This window comes from Leopardus geoffroyi, chromosome A1, assembly GCF_018350155.1.
Source record: "Leopardus geoffroyi isolate Oge1 chromosome A1, O.geoffroyi_Oge1_pat1.0, whole genome shotgun sequence".
Classification (NCBI taxonomy): domain Eukaryota; kingdom Metazoa; phylum Chordata; class Mammalia; order Carnivora; family Felidae; genus Leopardus; species Leopardus geoffroyi.
In genome coordinates this window covers 205,995,142-206,015,887 of record NC_059326.1, presented here as the reverse complement: position 1 = coordinate 206,015,887, position 20,746 = coordinate 205,995,142, and the positions used below count along the sequence as shown (strand labels likewise).

Genomic DNA, 20,746 nt, shown 5'->3' with positions numbered 1-20,746 from the left:
GGGCCTTAGGGCCAGAAATGAGGAGAATAGTTTGGCATAATAATCTAGAGGAGAGTGTGGAATCTCCAAGACAATGTGTGCCTAGGGAAAGAAAAGAGATGAGAAAAAGAAAAGGAGAAGGAGGTGGAGGAGAGGGTTTAGCCATAAGACTTGAGCATGGGGTTAAAGTGATATAGACGTCATCTGGGGAAGATATCCTGGGCCAGAATATTTGTACTTATAGACAAGTCTAAAGTTCAGTTTAAAATTAATTGTATTATTATAATTATAAAACCAAACCTGTTGTCTCAAATCCTCAGTAAAATCTAAAAACCATTGTAGAAATTGAGCAGGAAGCAAGTTTCAGGTTCTACGGGGTCATGGAAAAGACACATGGGACAATCAACCCATAAAATTATATAAACCAGAAGCAGCAAGCATTCATACCATAGGAATGTAAGAAATCTAGACATTGGCAGAAATCCTAGGGAAGGCGTTATACTTGCATAGGGTATACAATGAAGAGCTGGGGATCACATTAAAATTTTAAAGAATAGGAGATCTCAGCTAATATCTGAATAACAGAAGGAAGTTACAATTCTCTATGGAGGAACGCCTCAACTCAAATAGCTTGTGGCTTTCACTGCCAAAAAATGCCAATAATTTGCCACTTGAATTGGTTTATATTCCTAATGATCAATTGGCCACATCCACCGGATGCTTTACTCATACTTTAAACTTAGCATAACCTTGACTGTAGCTTCCCCACCTCCTCCCTAAGTCTTTGTTTCCTGATTCTGTAAATGTCTGCATCACTCATTCTACTTCTCAAGAAGAAACTTTATCCCTAATTCTTTTCTCTCGTTCACACCACATAGCTAAATAGTCAAATAATTCTAATTTTTGCTGTGGGATACCATCCCCTTCTGTGTTTTCTCATTTCCTCAGTTTAGCTTGCGTTACCTTGCTGAAATAGTTCCGAGCACCTCTTCACTGTCCACTCTCTCCAATCCTCTGCCTCCACGCTACACCAATTATCTATCTAGAATGCAGATCTGGTCAAGTCACTATGCCACTAAATACAATTTTCTAGCTCCCCATTGTTCATAAGATGAAATTCTTTCTTTAGCCTTGCTAAAGGCTTTCTTACAAGTGTGTTCCTGCCCCACTGCAAGCTTCACCTCCTGCCATTCCCTACTCTACATGCTATGCTATGAGGCCATCCATACGATTTCATCTCCTAATCTTTTCTCCTCATCTCCTTGTCTTTTCCTACAAAGACCTTGAGCAAAATATGTATGCTCTATCTCCTTACCATAATTCAAAATATCAAGTAAAGTTTAAGATAAGGTCTGGTAAGAATTGTAGTTTCTCTTCAGACAATATTTGCTTTGTTTGATACTTTAACTGAAAAGAATAAACAATATGTACAATTCTACATATTGTATCATACCGATGGGAAAGAGCTAGAGATCTTTGGTGATTGCTTAAATTATACTTCACAAGTAAGCACCACTCTAACATGTATGGCTGGGCTTGCCAAATGGAAACCCATGCTCTGGAGAGTGACCCTTGCTTATGGTATAGCATAAAGGAATAGAATATGGTGTGAGAAGCATGGAATTTGAGTCTTGGTTTCCTCCTTCATTGTCCAATTGGCCTTACACAAAACATTTCACTTCTCTAAACCTCACTTTTTATCTACTTCCTAGGATTATTGTGCAGATCAAATGGAATTAGGTATATAAAACAAGGCCACAAGAAATAGACAAAAGGCTTTGTAATCTGTAAAGTTCTATATACATGTGAAAAGGAGTGCTATGAAAATACAACTGGACATGGAGTCAAAATGCATGGTGCTATGCATTGATCTGTGTCCTAGAAAAAAATACATTGAAGTCTTAATCCCCTGTACTCATAACTGAGGCTTATCTGGAAATAAGGTGTTTGCAGACATAATTAAGATGATATAATTAGGGTGGACCCTAATCCAATATGACTGGTGTCCTTATAAGAAGAGAAGAGAAAGATACATGGGGAGAACACCATGTGAAGATGGAGGCAGAGATTGGAATGGTGTATCTATAAGCCAAGACATTGGCTTGTCAACCATCACCAGAAGTTAGTGGGGAGGCATGGAAAAGATTCTCCCTCAAAGCTTTCAGATGGAGTTGACCTTGCTGAAATCTTGATGTCAGATGTCTAGCCTCTGCAACTGAGAGATTGTAAGTTTCTTCTGTTTTAAGCCACCCAGTTTGTGGTATGTTGTGTGGCAGCCCTAGGATATTAATACACCTGAGTATAAATTTTAGCTCTGTCAGTTACTAGCTCTATGAATTTGGGTTACATTCCTTAAGACTTTTTCTTGATACCTTAAGACACTTACCTTTCTGTGATCGTTTCTCTGAGGCCACTGGCCACTCCTTTGACCACAGTGCTAGCTTTGGGGGTCAGTACCACCTGAGATATAAAAAACGAGCCCTTCTTTCTTCTCTCCGTGATGGATGCCTGAAGAAACTGGATCAGTTTTTCCGGGTCTGTGGTGTTGGCCCAGGGTGCTGGCATCATCTGCCCAGGCCAGAGAAAGGGCACTTCCAGAGCCACTGGACTATGGTAGAAGACCAGCACTTGATAGTCTTTCTCCCACAGGTACTTTAGACTAACTTCCTGCGCAAAAATCGCTGGGCACATCTTGTTTCCATAGATGTCTTTCAGCATTTGGACCAGTTTTTCATGGTGATATTTCTGCATCCCATAAAAATGGTTGAAGTCCAAGAATACTACCTCCTTATGGTGATCTGTGAGGAATGCATTAATCTCCTCAAGGCCTTCATTGACTTTGGCACTGAACAAACCATGAGCAAAGTAGAGTTCATTGTCGGGGTCCCTGGGCTTGGTGGAAATTCGAAGATCAAAATAACGGATCCCAGCTCCTAGCTGACCAGTAAAGTTCATTGTTTGAGTGGCTAACCATTTCCGCATCAGCTTTTTGGCTACGGTTCCAAACACAGAGACAAAATTCTGGACGGTTTCTGGCTGTTCAGGCCCTACTGGAGAGGCTTCATCAATGTAGAAGCTGAAGGAATCATGAGATCCTAGAAGAATAACAAGGCATAATGTGGTTATAGTTCAGTCCTTTGCTCTCCCCAACTTCTTTCCCTCTTATAATGTCCATCTCTCTCCCTCAAATGAACCAAAGGAAATAATAAGTAATATTTTCCCAGTTCAGTCTCATGTTTTAGGCAGGCCCTTTTTATAGCCTATACAGTACACACAGCACTCAACAAACCAAACTGATTATAAAATGACTTAAAAATTCCTTCTGATCAGTATTTTAAATACAAATGATCACCTTCTACTTCTGCCAACAAAGAATTTAATGTATTCATTAGGATTGACTTTCCATATAGGTGGCATAAGTGACCACTTATAAAGTGCAATTTATGGGGATTCACTGGTTTCCAAATACTTTGTCTATGATCTTGCCCTTTCCATTCATTCGGAGTTGATTTTAATGGTAGAGAGCTTGTGTCAACGAATAAAGAAGCCCTTTTCACGGACAGATGATCAACATATGAATTGCTACCTCATACAGTCTGGAAGGCACAAGATGTCACAGGGTTAGAGTCAGGGAGAAAGAAGCAACAGGACAGAACAATGTTGATAACATTTAACATCATTCCTTACTCTTCATTTGAGCAAAGGTGAACTTGGATGAGGCCAAGTACTTTTCTCATATTGAATAAGCAGATTTTCTTATAAGTTAACAAAACTGACAGCACTTAAAAAATTAACTAATAGACTATTTTCTTCACAAATATTTCCTCTCAACAGTGAAAGCTCTCTTTGGAGTCAGCTTCCAAATTTGGAAGAATTTCTTCCTAGGAAGAACAAGGGCAACCTTTAATTATCATTTAATTATTATGTATTTAACTATTATTAATTGTTTAATGTATTATTTTATTATTATTTATTTATTATTTATTACTGTTAGTTTAATTATTTATTATTATTTTTGTCTGTTACAAATATCAAAACTCCAGAAATGTAGCAATGAACATGTGCATGATTTGCCTGTAAGTACAGAGTGCCATTTAAAATATTGTTGGATCTAATCAAGAAAAATTATTTCGTTTTAATTTTTTTAATGTTTATTTATTTTTGAGAGGGAGAGAGACCACGCACATGTGCATGAGCGGGGGAGGGTGGAGAGAGGGAGACAGGATCCAAAGCTGCTCAGTGCCTACAGCATAGAGCCCAATGCGGGGCTCAAACTCACCAACCGTGAGCTCATGACCTGAGCCAAAGTTGGACTTCCAATGGACTGCGCCACACAGATGCCCCTTAATTTTATTTTTGAAAGCCTCCTGTAATTCTTGGGCATGACCTACTGAACAGGTAACATGAAATTAATATGTCCTGAATTTTTCACACGCGTCACTCCCCATCTGTTACTCAGGCTTCCTTCGACCTTGTTGTCCTATTTCTGATCTAGTTCTTTTGAAAATAAAAAAGACACACCTTGTTCTACTTCTTACACTCCTCCCACCCAACACACGCACACACCCACACACACACATACACACACATACTCCCTTTATATTTATCATCCATCACCTCAGGGCCTTTGCCTGATAAGCTATTTGAAGCAATTGTTTTCGGTGATGCAATATTTATCTTTGTCTATATTCCATATCTATGTCAGTCTATATCTATATGTCCATGTGTACATCTATCTATGTCGAGCATTAAACAGCCCAGAGGAATAACAAGAGTATGAACTTCAGACACCTTGGTAAATTGTTAGAGAAAATATTTTGAAGAATACTTTAATGCCTTACAAATGATAACCTTTAAGATTTGGAACAGCTAACTCCTCAGAATTATTAGCTTTTTTTAAACAATGAAAGGTAACTCCAAAATACAGAAATGCCATGTTTAATTTAATCTGGAACTGTCTGATCTATTTATCTTCAGTACATGGGATAGGAAGAAAATGTTAGCACTTTCTAAATAAGCAAAACTGGCAGTCTGGATCTGTATTGGCAAATTTTAACAGGGATTGAAATTGCCTCATATCAACTTATTAGTTGCTGTTCAGCCAATTGCTATATAAATGAAAAGGCTAAACAACCTGTGCTGTGGCTCAATATACAGACAGAACATGATTAAAGGAAGAAATAAAAAGGTGAGTTGAAGAAGAGCTATAATCAAATGATCTAGGATTAAAATAGGTATAAATGAAAAACTAAACTCTCAAAATAAGGGTTAATTTATAAAATTTGAAAAATTTTTAAAGTTAATTTCCAAGCATGTGAAAAGAAGGGAGATGAAAATAATCGGCTACTTCTGTAATATTGTGATAGACATATTTGGAAGCAAGCAGAAAGGGAATTTAAATATGACTAGATTTCTTTTTCCAGAAATGAGTGGTTCTTTGCTTTCAATATGACATTGGTTTCATTATTCTGTCATGTGGCTATCTGGCAAATTACAAAAAAAAAAAAAAAAAAGCCTAGAAAAAGTCACCAATTTTGAAAATCATATAAAAGGACATTAGTCTCTAGATTAAATTATTTGTTGACATTTCAGGACAATATGTTAGGAGATCAAAATAAGGGAATGTTAGGAATAAAAATTAAAAACAGCTAACAGTCAGAAGAAGAAACCCCCACCATTTTTTGTCCTAAGCTAGGTGATTCTGAGGTCCATGTACAGCATTTGGTGCAGAGGCAAACATCACTTGGAGAGGAGAATTAAATCATCAATCAATAAAAAACACTGTCTTTGCATTGGGGGGAGAGAATACACAATCTAATGTTGGCCAAAAAAGGACTATCTTCATGGCTTTTGATTTCATTTGGAATAGTACTTCCTCCCCAATTTTAACATTTTCACTAACCCATTAAGTTTTCTATTTGTTTGAACTTAAAACAAAAATACAATGGTATTTTATGACCTTTCGGAAACAGAGGAAAAGTCTGGCTGAGCCCTCGTTCTTTAAAAACCAGAGAGCCCTGCCCACAAGCAAGACAGTGCTAAGCATTATTTCTTTGTTCTTGGCTACATCCACAACTTTTCTGCCTTATCTGCTCTAATATTTTGCTGCTACACTGGCTCAGTATTTCTGGGCTCCTCACCTCTTACCTTTTTCTTATCTACAGCCCTAGACTCATACCTTGGACCTGATACTTAATGTTCCTCCCCTGATTCTGAACTTAGCCTCTGAATTTTGGGTCTGATTTGCATTCTTTAGTCAGAGAAGAGCTGGCCACTCCCATTATGAACCCACACCAATCAAATTCATTTGCTCTGACTCTGAAGAAATGAAATGATTGGAAGAGGTCTTTTTTTTTTTTTTTCTTCATTTCTTTGAAACAATCACTTTTACTAGTTCCTCCTCAGTCTGCCACATCATCCCTTCATTTAGGTAGTAGGTATCCTTCTAAAATTGACCCCCCAAATCCCTGACCTCCTGGCATTCATCCTTGCCCCCTGACCCCCCAGTATGGACCTAATCTAGTGACTCGCTTCTAATGAATTCAATAACACAAATATGATGGGGTACCACTTCTGAGATTAGGTTACAAAAACTGTGACTTCCATCATGTTACTTTCTCTCATGCTGACTTTGATGAAGCAAACTGTCACGTTGGAGAGGTCCACGTGATAAAGAACTGGGAATGGCCTCCAGCCAATAGCAAACTAGGAAATAAGGCCTTGATTTGAACAGCCCTCAAGGATTTGAATCCTGTCAATAGCCACAGAGTATGAATGGAAGCACAACCTGCCCCGGAGGGATCTTGATTTGTAGCCTCGAGAGAGACCTGAAGCAGAGAATCCAGTTAAGCCTTGGCTGGATTCTGACCCATAGAAACTATGTGTTGTTTTGATTAAGTTTTGGGATAATTTATTACATAGCAACAGTTAACAAATACAGGCTGTGACAACTCTTTTGTGTTGATGAGAGGATTTGAGGTCTAAAGACTCAACTGCCCAATATAAGAACTTAGAATTTTACTACACTTGTGGTAAGCATAGCATAATATATGGAGTTGAATTACTATGTTGTAACACCTGATACCCATGTAACATTGTGTGTCAACCATACCAAAATAAATAGACAAATAAGTCAAAATTTTAATGAAAAAAAATTAATTAAAAATGTTCATGGGCAAGGTGCCTGGGTGGTTCAGTTGGTTAAGCATCCGACTTTGGCTCAGGTCATAATCTCATGATTTACAAGTTTGAGCCTCGCACCCAGCTCTGTGCTGACAGCGCAGAGCCTGGAGCCTGCTTCAGATTCTGTGTCTCCCTCTCTCTCTGCCCCTTCCCCGCTTGCACTCTGTCTGTCTGTCTGTCTGTCTCTCAAAAATAAATAAATATTAAAAAAAAATTTAATGTTCATGTGCAACTTTCTATGCATAAAAACTATATGGTAAGAGGAAGAATGAAAGAAAGTTGGCTTAAAAGGTCTTCTTGAGGGGCGCCTGGGTGGCGCAGTCGGTTAAGCGTCCGACTTCAGCCAGGTCACGATCTCGCGGTCCGTGAGTTCGAGCCCCGCGTCGGGCTCTGGGCTGATGGCTCAGAGCCTGGAGCCTGTTTCCGATTCTGTGTCTCCCTCTCTCTCTGCCCCTCCCCCGTTCATGCTCTGTCTCTCTCTGTCCCAAAAATAAATAAAAACGTTGAAAAAAAAAATTAAAAAAAAAAAAAAAGGTCTTCTTGAATGCACAACTGGAGTTAAGTCATTCTGCATACTGTGGTGGATGATCTTAGATGTCATCTGGTCTAACCAACTAGCATGCATCACCCATTTTATTAACTCAACAATGTAAAGAATATGTAAGATAATCTCATTTTATGGTCTCTGATAGCACTGGACTTAGCTGCTCATTCTATTGGGTGCTGTAGTAGGAAAAATTCTAGAATGGCCCCCAAAACCTCCATCCTCTGAGTACAGATGCCCTGTGTAATCCTCTCCCCTTGAATGTGGTGAATATGACGGGATATCATTCTCGTGATTATGTTCCAGGATACGGAAAGGAAGTTTTTTCCCCCATTTGTAATTAAGGTCTCCAACTGGTTGGCTTTGAGCTAACCAAAGAGAGAGTATTCTGGGTGGGCCTGACCTAAGAAGGTAAGCCATAAAACAAGACAACAAGCAGCAACAGGTTTTCTCCTGTCAATTTTAAGTAAAATGCAATGTTGCAGAGAGGGCAACATGGCAGTTGAAGGGATTAATACCAAAGTACTATGAAACTTTCTTTAATTTGAAAACATCTGAACAATCAGCAGCCACAAAAAGAAACATTTATCTAAACTTAAGCAGGCTGGGGCGCCTGGGTGGCGCAGTCGGTTAAGCGTCCGACTTCAGCCAGGTCACGATCTCGCGGTCCGTGAGTTCGAGCCCCGCGTCAGGCTCTGGGCTGATGGCTCAGAGCCTGGAGCCTGTTTCCGATTCTGTGTCTCCCTCTCTCTCTGCCCCTCCCCCATTCATGCTCTGTCTCTCTCTGTCCCAAAAATAAATAAACGTTGAAAAAAAAATTTTTTTTAAACTTAAGCAGGCTTCTGAAAATACAGCTGCCATTGACCTCTCTCCCAGGGACTTTCTTGACTGGGAAGACTGTGTAAATTCAGCTGGTCATTAGAATAAAAAAAAAAACAATATAACCTTCCATACCCTCTCACTGAAGCCCTACCTGCCTCCCTTTGACTAACTTTAATATACAAGCCTTTCCTTTCCGGTTATTCAGTAAGTTACTCATCACTGAGTGATCCCACATGTACACTGTGGACACATAGATAAACCTTGTCTTCTCTCCTATTAATCTATCATCAATTACTTTACAGACTGCCAATCACAGGACCCAAACTGGGAGAGGAAAAGTTTTCCTCCCAACCCCTTACATAGTGGGCAGCCTCTAGGAGCTTGAGGACCACAGTCCCACAACTCAAGGAACTAGATTCTGCCAACAAGCAGCAAGCTTGCAAGAGGAGACTCGGCCTCAGGTGATGAGACTACAGCCTTGGCCAACACTTTGATTTGCAGTCTGGTCTTCAGATTAAAGTAAATCAGGTAACGAAAGCAGCACTAAAGTGGGGGTTGGGTGACTAGTTTCAAATTCAAGCTCAATCGCTAACTCACAAGTTAACACTGGAGGATCATCAGATTGTTTACCATTCTGGCTTTGGGTTTACCAGTTTGCTCAATTAAAACATTCTCCACACTTACTTCACAGGGTTCTTACAAAGAACAAATGAAACCATGTTTGCAAAAGTCCCATAAAAGGACAATAAAACTTAAATTACTGTTGTTCTCTTGCGGTGGTATACCTAGTCACAAAACAGATTCACTTGTGACTTAAGAAACACTACCTAGGTGAATACACATCGGGATGGCAGTGCAAACTCACATGGGAGATGATTTAAATTGTAGGATTTAGGTTTGTAAATACTTTTTTGAAAACAAGATTCTTATCCACCATTTGTCTAAGGTTTTAGCAAATATTGAACGATCAAATGTACCCCGTGTCTTGTGGCTTTGAACAGCAACTGAATAGTGACATCCTGCCATGTACTTACAATAAATAGTAACCTTCTTTCATTCAGTATCTTTCCAGTATTATCTATACAAGTTCTTTGGGATGAACTTCTATTGGTCTCTTGATTTGGCCACAGTTCCATTTCAAATTCTACAAAATCATGGGGTTAATAAACGTCAAAGAGAATGTATCAAGTCAATTTCATCTGTGAACCTTCAGAACAAAAGGCCCAGTAGGCTAAGTTTTGACGTGCCCATGAGTGTACAATTCCAATATCTATAGCCTGACCTTAGAATTCAGGCTCTGACTCCATCAAAATGACAACTGCTCCTCTCCTTGCTCTGCAGAGCACTGAGCTTGCAAGTTTATGTATGGCATACCAGGCTTCCCTCTCCCTATTTTATTCCTGTTGTTTGGCACAGGGCTGAGGTTTTCAAGACTCCTGCTGTCTGGTAACAGGCTTCCTGCATATTTGATACCTTGATACCTTTTATGATAATAGGACCAACACCACAGGAATGGGGAAGCATATGTACCTTTTACCTGGGAACCAAAAGAAGACTGCTGGGTGAGGAACTGAAAGGGTAGATTTCGTTTCTGAGTCGTCATTCTAGGGTAGGGATGAGCAGGTGGCACAATCTCCACTTTCCATTGGAAGAGATGGTGTGAAGTTTACCCTCTTGTCTTCCTTTTATGAAATTCCTAATCCTAGTCTTCTTTTATGACCCACAAGTATTCCCTTCTGTACAGCGAAGAATTATTTCCATTCATGGTGGTCTTCCTGTCTCCTGAATGCACAGTCCCTCTGGTCTGCACCCACCCCTTCATCAACTAGTAATTGTTATTAGATGTTGTTACTAACACTCGTCATGTTCATTAAATATTTTCTCTTTATTTCTGACTCTCCACCCACAAACCTTCCTTCCTATATACATATATACATGCACACACTATAAGCAGATTGCAAGCTTCCTAAAAAAAAAAACAAAACCAAAAAACCCATGCCTTATAAGTCCACGTCCACTACTGCACCTGGTTTTATTAATATAGACCTATTTTAGGCCAATGGGTCCAAACAAAATTTATACAGGATATGCTGCAAAGGTGAAATAATTACTTCTAATAATCATTTGTTACAGATTAGGCAATTTTTCTTTACCACTTCCTCTCGAATTTCTCAGGAAATTAGTCTACACAGCCCGGTTCTCTTTCCCTGACTTTGGTTCCATCTTTCATCCACTGTAGTCAGACCGTCACTATTGCAACTCATATCCATCTTCTGTGAAATATCACTGATGACCACTAAAGAAAACCCACGAGCCACTTCTGTGATCTCATTCCTAAGCCCTCACACAGAACGTGGCAGGCATTTAGCTCATGTTGTTGATTAAGCAAATGAATGAATCCTTCTCAGCCTTTCTGGAACATTTGATACTGCTATGCTCCCTCTTTGAAATATTTTCCTCCTTTGGCTTTTGGGACATAGCTCTTTACTAGTCTTTCTACACTCTCTGTGATTGCTGTTTCTCAGTCTGCTTCACGACCTCTTCTTGTTCTTCCAGCTCCTAAATGAGGGTGTTATTCAGAGCTCTATTCGAGACTTCAAGTGGCTCCATTCTTTTTCCTTGCTTGATCTCCTCTACCTCATTGGCCTCATGCCTTTAACAGATGCACCATGAATTAACACCATCTAATCTGACCTGCATTCCAGACCCCCTGTCTGCCTACCAGGCAACTAAATTTCATCAGTCTGTGGGAACCTTACACTTAAAATGTCCCAGGTGAACCTTAGCATCTTCCTCTTCCAAAATCCTCCTTTTCATGTGCCGCCTAACATACTTGATTACCTTATGATTCTTCTATCTCATTCTTGGCTTCATCTTCAATTCTTACCTGCTTCTCAAACCCCACATTCAATTGGTCTTAAAGTCCCATTGTATTGACCTTCAAATCCTCTCTCAGATATGCCCTCTTCTTTTCTGTTCCACTGCCAGGGGCCTGGTTTCCTGTTGGGACCACTGAAATCGCTTTCAGGTACTATTTCCTTCATCCCAGTTGCCACCATTCTACCCTTCTCAAAGGTTTTACCCTGTCTTGGCCTCTAGAATGGATTTAACCTTAGAGAGAAGATATAATTGATTTCCAGCTAAATACCCTGGCATTCATCAACAAGTCCCTTTTGCTTTCTGCCCCATTTTTCATTAACAGAAATTTTGACTCGGTAACATATCTAGTACCCAACTCTTCTGGGGGAATTATTTGTTCTTATAAGCCCCTGCCACCCCTGGGAGACTGAAATCCCATCATTATATACTAGAATGGTAACTAAACCTGGTTATCTGCTGAGTCTGTCCACCCGTCGGTATTCCTTTAATACCCTTCAATGCTGTCTCCAGAGTACTAATTAGACAGCTCCATCCACTGTAACCTTGTACTAAATCACTAAACACAACCCTTTGTGTGGACTCTGGCTTTGAGAGGCTGCAAACCTGACTGATGGTATATGGAACTCTAACATCAGCACATGATCCTCTCTGCAGGTGGATCTGTACTGCCCCATCACTGGTAGTACTTAAATAAAATCCACTCTTGGCTTCTAACTGTAATGGAGGAGAGAAAATGCACAGATTATGGAAATAATATTAATTCTTAAGTCACTTTTACTTGGTTTGGAAGTCAATCAGTCCTCTCCATTGTTGATGCTCAATCTGACAGAAAAAAAAAACTTTAAAATTAATTAGTTGGTTCTTACTTGACAACGTATCATTAATCTCACTAATTTTTGTTTGCCCCATTAATTAAACTGATGAGTTATTGGGATTTGTTTCAGAGACAAAGACCAAACCTTGAAGAATAGGGATCACTCCTTACTCCTGGCACACAATCTTGCCTCAGCCCTCCAGCACATGATCAGGTCTTTGTGCACAATACAAGAGATTTTGCATCATCAGAGATAATGTACAATATGTATCAGAAACCAGAACACTTTAGGATTGAATGGATAATTAAAAACTACACACCTGTAATGCATATATTTTACTTGACATAATAAATGTATAGAAAAAACATTTTCAAGTAATAAACCTGACATATCTTGCAGAACTCTGAGATGAATCTTTTTGTAAAGGAATAATCAAAATAGTCGTGCTGTGATTTCTCTTTGGCTAAATCTGTATCTTTCATACTGTGTAACGCCTTCTTCCCCAGCATACCTCAGAGACAGTAAGCTGAAGTAAAAGAGGCTGGTTTCCTTACTTAAGTCTTTTGATCCAGGATCCCAGATGCCAAATTTGAGAAGCCCTATTACATTGATGCTTCCCAGGAGTACAGAAGCTCAATATTCATCACAATATCTTTAGAATTACTGGGCTGTTTCCTTAAACCAATAGATGAGCCGACAGTGAATAGTTTAAGAGCAGTGGTGTTCCAGGCAAGGGGCAGAAAAAGCGGCTTGTTCTAATTGCCACCCTTGGTGAAACTGTTGAACCTTCTTTTATAGGAATTTCTTTTTAAGGACTATCAATAGGGATTCCAGAGAAAATAATTAAAAGAGACCCCAAGAAATAGAGAAGTTTGAAATTACTGTCTAAGCCAGCTCAGCAATGCGTTCTCTCTTTCCACGGCATCTATCTCGGCCCTTCTTCTCAGCAGAGTCAAATGGAATCGTGAGTGGAGGTTTTGCTACGTATATTGTGCTGCTAAGCCAACACTGGCAGCATTATGACCTTCTAAGCCGAGCAACACAGCATCAGTGAGGGCAGTTTCCAGAAAGGGAAGGTCCTGAGACCAGGAAGAATCTATATCGTAAATATAAAGTCTTAAGAAAAAAATCAGTAGATCAGCAGTATTTGTCAGGTAATTCAAAAGGGCAATAGACCCATCTGCTTTTTTAAGCATCCCTGGTACTTAGCCAGTGGTGATTTTGACCCAGGAGATATTTGACATCATGTGGAAATACTTTGCATTGTTACAGCTGAAGGGGACCGCTACTGGCATCTAATGGGTAGAAGACCAGGAATGCTGCTATCCATCCTACAACTACATCCACCAACTGCCCTCACCACAAAGAATCAACCAGCCCAAAATGCCCGTAATAACAAGACTGAGAAAGCCTACCCTAGGGGAAACCATACAGGCAGAGCGATTTCCAGAGGTAGAAACCAAACACTCTGAATTTCCCTGCTTCATCTGTAATATACACATTTTCCCACACCTATAACACATCTCTCATACACTTATTGTGCCATTCTATTTTGAAGCTGTCTAAATACGTACTGCAACTAAAAACTGTCACACATGAGGCCTTGCTTTTGAGTTTATTTAAAACCCAACAGAATATGTGGCTTTGGCACTTATTTCTACTAATCTCTTGATTTTTACTTCAACATTTCTTTCAACTGTTCTAACAAGTTCTCAAGGTAACCAGTAGCCCTTTTAGGATAAAATTAAACCCATGTGGACAGGCACATTTTATTCGTTGTCTTCATCACCACTCCAGAAGCCTCTGTGTGGCATGAATGTTATGAGGCCAAGATTTGTCTAGCTCTTCTTTAATGTATTAAATAAATCAAACACCTATTCTGTGCAAGGCAGTATGAAAGTTCTATGCATGGCTGTGAAGAGGTGAGGTGGAGGGCTGGAGAGATTAAAATAATTAGCATTTACTAAGTCAAAAAAAGGAAGGTGGGTTCCCTCTGTTTCTTATGCTTTATCTTCTGCTCTATCAGGCCAAGCATTTGGTCGACATTTATTGAGTATCTATTATATGCCATGCATTGGGTCAAGGATATGGAAATAAAACAGATGCAAGACTCATCTGTCCTTGTGGAGTTCAGATCATAGTGGGGAGAAATAAGCAAGAAAAGCCACCATTATCATAAAGTATGAAAGATGCTATGATAAGCTACATACGATACCTTTTGATAAAAGAGTAATTCAGTCCTGAGCTCAACAGGATCTTTCAGAATAATTACTAATCAATGTGAAAGGGTGAGAACAAAACCCCAAACACATAAAACTTTTTCAATGTTAATATGCATAGGGATCACTCAAGTATCTTGTTAAAATCTGATTATGTTGGTCTGGGAAGGGGCATGAGCATGAGCTTCTGCATTTCTTTTTTTTTTTTTTTTTTTTTTTTTTGATGTTTATTTATTTATTTTTGAGGGAGAGAGAGAGAGAGAGAGCAAGTGAGGGGCGGAAAGAGAGGGAGAAAGAGAGAATCCTAAGCAGGCTCCGCACTATCTGTGCAGAGCCCAATGCAGGACTTGAACCCACAAACAGTGAGATCATGACCTGAGCCAAAATCAAGAGTCAGACGCTTAGCCGACTGAGCCACCCAGGCGGCCCCGAGATTCTGCATTTCTAACAAGCTCCCAGGTATTATCAATGTTGTTTCAAGGACCACACTTTGAATAGCAAGGTACTAAGATAATACTGGCCTCATCTTCTCTACAACTACTGTTATACTGCCTTCTCTCCCCATTGTTCTGTGCATCCCTATTCCTCAGTTCCTTTATCTGCACATGCACACACACACACACACACACACACACACACACACACACACTGATGCATACGCTTTTGCTTGTGTGCAGTTTGGGAAGATGTTATAATGCTTGTGTTTTGGATTATTGATTGAATACTTTGCTGTGTCATAAGGAAGAAAATCTTATCTGATCTTTTTATTTATCAATAAAATATTCATATTGGTAATTTTTATAATAAAATATGTTTTTGATAAATTTTCTGAAGTCATTTGCTCATTACTACTCATATGAACACTGCCAATCAATCTGCACATCTCAAGTAATAACCAAACACAAGTCCCAGCCATAAGAAAAGGCAGGAGCAAATCAGAGCACAGGTAAGCCTCGTTGCTCTTATCCTTGAGGCCACCAAGCTGCAATTTCTTCAAATGTCTGTATTTCCAGATTCATCATGGCCACTCTGCCAGATGCCATGATTCAGGGAAAAGGATGAATCAAGGATGACTACATAAGAAAGATGGGAGATGGTGTCCATGAAAGAAATGTGGCAAAGATTCGGAAGAAAAATGGCATAGTTTGTCAATAATTTTGGCCTTGGTTATTTTAGCAGAGCCTGGAGGGAAACTCAGAAGGGACTTATCTGTTGGCAAATAATCTGGGAGAGAACCAGAAATCATGCTCCTTTTGGTGATCTGCTCTGCCTTGACTTCTAAAGGGCCTGGACAGCTCAAGAAGGACCAGACATTCTGGACCTGAGAGAGACATGATTTAAGATGCAACAAGAAAACCTGTTTTGCAGAGCAGACTGTGTGGTTCTTTCCACATTCACTGGCCCCAAAGATGCACCATGAAGTCGAAGGAGATTGGACTCCCAGGAGCCTTTGGTAGTATGTAGCCCCGGATCTCATGGCCACTCAAGATGGGTCCCTCTCCCTCTGCTGGCTGGACTCCAGCTACACCAGGATTCTTTCTGCTTATTGAATACACTAAGTTCATTCCAGCCTAGCCCTTGTTCTCTCTATTCTCACTGCTTGCAATGCTCTGCCCCTAGTTGTTTTCAGGGCTGGCAACTTTTTGTTTAAGTCTCAGCTCAACTGCCATCTTTTTAAGTAAACCTCCTGCATGTAAAGTGAGTGTAACTCATCCAACCCTTCCCTACTGCCTGTCAGTCTCTGTCACATGATCACCTTTTATTTTCTTCACAGTATTTATCACTAGCTTCAAGTCGCACTTCATTTAATTGCTTGTTTGCTTCCTGTCTATCTCCCCTCACTAGAATTTAATTCCACGAGAATGAGATTCTAATCTGTCTTTTTCACTACTATATACCCATTAAAAGGCATGGCCATGGGCACATAAAAGATATTCAATAAATATCTGTTGTATGAAATAATATCTTTCCATCTCTCTAAACCTCAATATCCTAATCTGCAAATGGGATTGATAATGTTATCTACCTATAAAGTTTAAGTAAATGATAAGCACTAAACATTGATTATAGAAAATACTCAGTAGGTACTAGCTTTGATTATCAATATTAACTATTATTTCCACATTAATTCTGAGCACAAACTACCTAGCACACAGTGTAGATTCTCACCAAGCATAGACTGAATAAATGAATGAATGAGAACTGCACCAAAAGGTTATGAACACTCTGGCTGTCATAAATTCGTAGAACCACTCAGTGAAAATATTGCCACTACATCTAGGGGTGCAGTGGAGAGAAAACTGTGTCTTAAAGTCCTCTCTCTTTTTGATTCCCTGGACCACGGGTGTCCTTTCCCGCACTGGATGCAGCAATGCCAAAGCCTGCCATCACAGGAAGGCTCTGCTCCTTACACACATGCCATTCCAGATTCTTACAAGTGTAAGTGTTTCTCCTGATATCCAGAGCCATGACCCTTAGCTTCCCTTCAACCCAGATCGCCTGTAGGGGCTCGAGAGTAGGAAAGCTTACTCCATGACCACCTCTTCCCCCAGGAGTTTTATACTTGGGACAGGTACCCAAATCTGAGCAGCCACTGAAGCAGGAACTAAGGAAATTCAGTCAGACTCTGCTAACAGGCATCGAAAGGGCAAAGAAGTTGGGAAGGGAGATGTGGTCACCAGACACGCAGCCTGGCATTCCCCACTCCTCTTTAGGAGCTAGTTGTTTAAGATGCTGATGTGTTCCTAACGCCACCTGATCCACTGGTTTCTCCACTAGAACTGCCCTATACTGACAGATCCCAAAGCTCGGGGCAGCCCTCTATGTCTGTAGGCACAGGAGGAGGTCTGGTTACGTGGGCAGACGTAATGAATGACCTGGGGAAAGGGAGGGGACAGATTACATAAGACCGAAACCCTATCATTGAAACCAACTATTCTGAATGAAATGAATCTCTATTGTGTTTTACCTCTAAGAAGAAAACAAATATGAAACATGGCAAATAAACAGTCCAGTTATTATATTCTCTTAGATTTGAGAGCCAGAAGGCCTCTGAAGCTTATTTAGCTTTGTTCTTGCATGTCTGGCACTATTGGTTTCCCTTTTATGAATAATAAAAATCTGAAATAAAACAACATTGCCCTTAATCATGTTTGTGCTACAGAGAGAACATCTCCTTGATATTTAAGCCTTTGATTCTATGATGCCTTCACAAAACACCACTTTTAGCCAACAGCTGGATCTTTTCTTATCAAAGAAGTGTTTGAGGCATGGGGATTATTTATTCCTTTGGTCCTTCTACCAATCTCCCCTTCCCTTCCTCCAGCCTTCGGATTTGAAATCTGGGTATGTAGAGAACTGCATACCTCCTCCTGCTTTCCAAACACACTACCAAGCTAGGATAATAAGCTGTGTCTGGTAGATCTGGTGCACGCATGCAGACCGGTTGCTAAAAACTAGAATACGGGTAGCAACGTTAAACCCAAGAAGATTCTGAATAGCATCACCTTACTGCTATATGATATTTGATCTCCTAAGTCCAAGAACGCACACACATACGTATTGCACACAATACAAATATTCCCAAACCACTTCACCCCATTTCCTTTTCCATACTCCAGCACATATATGGTGTTTTTATTGGCTACAAAGCAAATATGACAACATTAAGGGTTAGTTTAAAAATGGAGAAGATATGTAGTTTTCTTACCTGATAGAGCCACCCTGGAGAAAACCTTCCATTTACCCATATGTTTTTTTAGTATGGATCCATACGCATTCATAGTTTACACAGTTTGATCAGTGCAGACCAAACGCATTAGGTTATATCATCAAGGTTTTTCCATAGTCTTTTCTCATCATTATGACATAGTCTTCAAACACTGTTTAGATGATTTCATTATATTGCATATGCTAACATGTATAATCCCTCTGTTAGCAGGGCGCCTCGGTGGCTCAGTTGGTTGAGCGTCAGACTTTGGCTTAGGTCATGAACTCACTGTTCATGGGTTTGAGCCCTAGAGCCCTGTATCAGTCTCACTGCTGTAGCCCAGAGCCCACTTTGGATCCTATCTCCCCCCTCTCTCTGCCCTTCCCTTGCTCACATGCTCTCTCTGTCTCAAAAATAAATAAAAACATTTAAAAGAATAATCCCTCTATTAGCATACATTTCTGAACTTCCTCTCATATAAATTATACTGAAGGGAATCTCCTCCTATTATTTTTGTTTTTACAATAAGTGGTCTCATTTTTTTGGTGACTTAACATGCTCTTTCTTCCTCCCCTACTTTATTCTTCCTATCTCCTTTCAGAGTTGGGTCACTACCTTAATTTATTTTTTTAACGTTTTTATTTATTTTTGAGACAGAGAGAGACAGAGCATGAACGGGGGAGGGGCAGAGAGAGAGGGAGACACAGAATTGGAAGCAGGCTCCAGGCTCTGAGCCATCAGCCCAGAGCCCCACGCGGGGCTCGAACTCATGGACCGCGAGATCGTGACCTGAGTTGAAGTCGGACGCTCAACCGACTGAGCCACCCAGGCGCCCCGGATCACTACCTTAAGAGAAGTAAAGGACACCCAAAGCAGGCTGCGGCAGTCATGGGAGCTGTGACTGGGGAAAATCCCAGCTCCTCTGCCCCGCCCCCCCCCCCTCCCCGTTCCTGCGTCCAATCTCACACCTTCCTCAGTCCGCTCCCCGCGGGGCACACATTTCTTGTTTCAGCCTGGATGCCTCACATCTCTGTTTCCTCATTTATATTCTTTTTTGCTAGTCTTTACTTCTGATGTCTAGCGACTCCAGGCTTTAGCTCAAAGATTCTGGACTTGGACATGCACTGTGTAGAACACACAGAACCAGGCACAGAGACCTCAATTGATTGTTTTACTTCTTAAGGAAATTCCTTTTTTTTTTTTTTTTTCTTTTTTGGAAATCCTTGTTATTGTACCAGACTATTTGTGCTGTCTTCAAGTAGGGAGTGTTCAGATTGGGTTTAAATTGTGGTGAAATGTGCACTCTATGTTCTTACTCACTTTTGGTCTCTTCGGGGAGAAAAAGACATAATGATAGATGGAATGATCTCCCACGCCAATCAGTCATTTCTAATGATCCCAGGCTGAGATGAAAACAAAACAAACGTAATCATAACAAACTCTGCCGTTTATTGTATTATACTTGTTAGATGTTTAACTTGGGAGTTAACACTCAGCCACACAGGATTGCAAATAATTAAAACACAACTCCCTAGTTAAAAGTTATTTATTTTTGTACAAGCCAAGCAAATACTTTGCGACTGAATGAGCCCAATATTAAACCAGGACAGTCACAAATTCTCTAGAACCTACAGAAGGGATTGCTGTGAACTGGCTCAATGTCAGTGTCAGGACAAGCAAAACAAGAGAAAACATGAGGGCCATTTTGTTTTCACATTGAACTTGAAAAAGTCAATTCAAATCAAATTAGCAAATACATTTTGAACACCTGCAATATGAAAAGAAGTGTACTAAGCACCATGAGAGATGTAAAAATAAGTAAGACAATTGCTGCCTCTAATAAACTCAACTAAATATTTTTTAAAAGATGGTCCCTGCCTTTAAGGAGTGTTAAGTGAAAAGTTCTACAGCAGAATACTGCTAAAGAGACTATTATTTTAGTTTCTACTATTCATTTCTAATAGTCAATGTATTTGAATTACAGCAGATTTGGATTAGCCAAATTAGCTTCATGGCTATAAAAGTTTTTCTATTTTCATAATTAGCTTAGGCAATAGTCATCTTGCCTATGAAATGGGAGAAGAGTTCTCAAACTTCCAGTATGAGTAGTCTTTGATTCTCAGTAGAATGTCTAGCTTCTGTACCCTGGTGCAGAATATGGTGAACCAAATTTTTTTTAAATAGTCTTCTACTATAGAGAAATATGTGAAGATATATTTTTAAAATATCTTATTTTAAAAATGTACAACTGAACTAGTAAGAAAATAAGGAAAATTCCAATGCTCAAAACCAAACCAAAGAGCAGACAGAATCCAATAGGGTAAGCCAGGCCTGAAGCCTTGGATGTCATGGGGACATTTACGGATGTAAACCCCTAAGGCTTTGGGTTTTTACAGATGCACAGCAGAAAGGCCTGGGCCTGAGCAAGCAGTGTTCACATAAAACTAACATCCTTTGAGGCTAAAGTATATCTCTGTATCTTCAGTGAAAGTGAGGCTTCCCTACACAAAGGGATTTGGCAAAGCGATGTGTCCATCTTGGCCTTGGCTGGGGTGGGCGGGTAGAAAGAGGGAGTAGGGGTGGGTAGGTGGAGAGA

The 20,746-nt window shown here is 40.0% G+C and overlaps 1 protein-coding gene across 3 annotated transcripts in view; it reads right to left on the bottom strand.

Annotated features, from left to right (window-relative positions):
* PLCXD3 (phosphatidylinositol specific phospholipase C X domain containing 3) overlaps positions 1-20,746 on the bottom strand; it is a 168,133-nt gene that overhangs the window by 50,690 nt on the left and 96,697 nt on the right. For 2 of the 3 annotated variants that reach the window (XM_045439315.1, XM_045439304.1), the window contains exon 2: positions 2,366-3,074. In XM_045439315.1, coding sequence (XP_045295271.1) covers positions 2,366-3,074 — 709 coding nt within the window. Of the gene's footprint in view, positions 1-2,365; positions 3,075-19,470; positions 19,580-20,746 lie in introns of those variants that run through there. The other variant, XM_045439322.1, reaches the window with a different exon arrangement.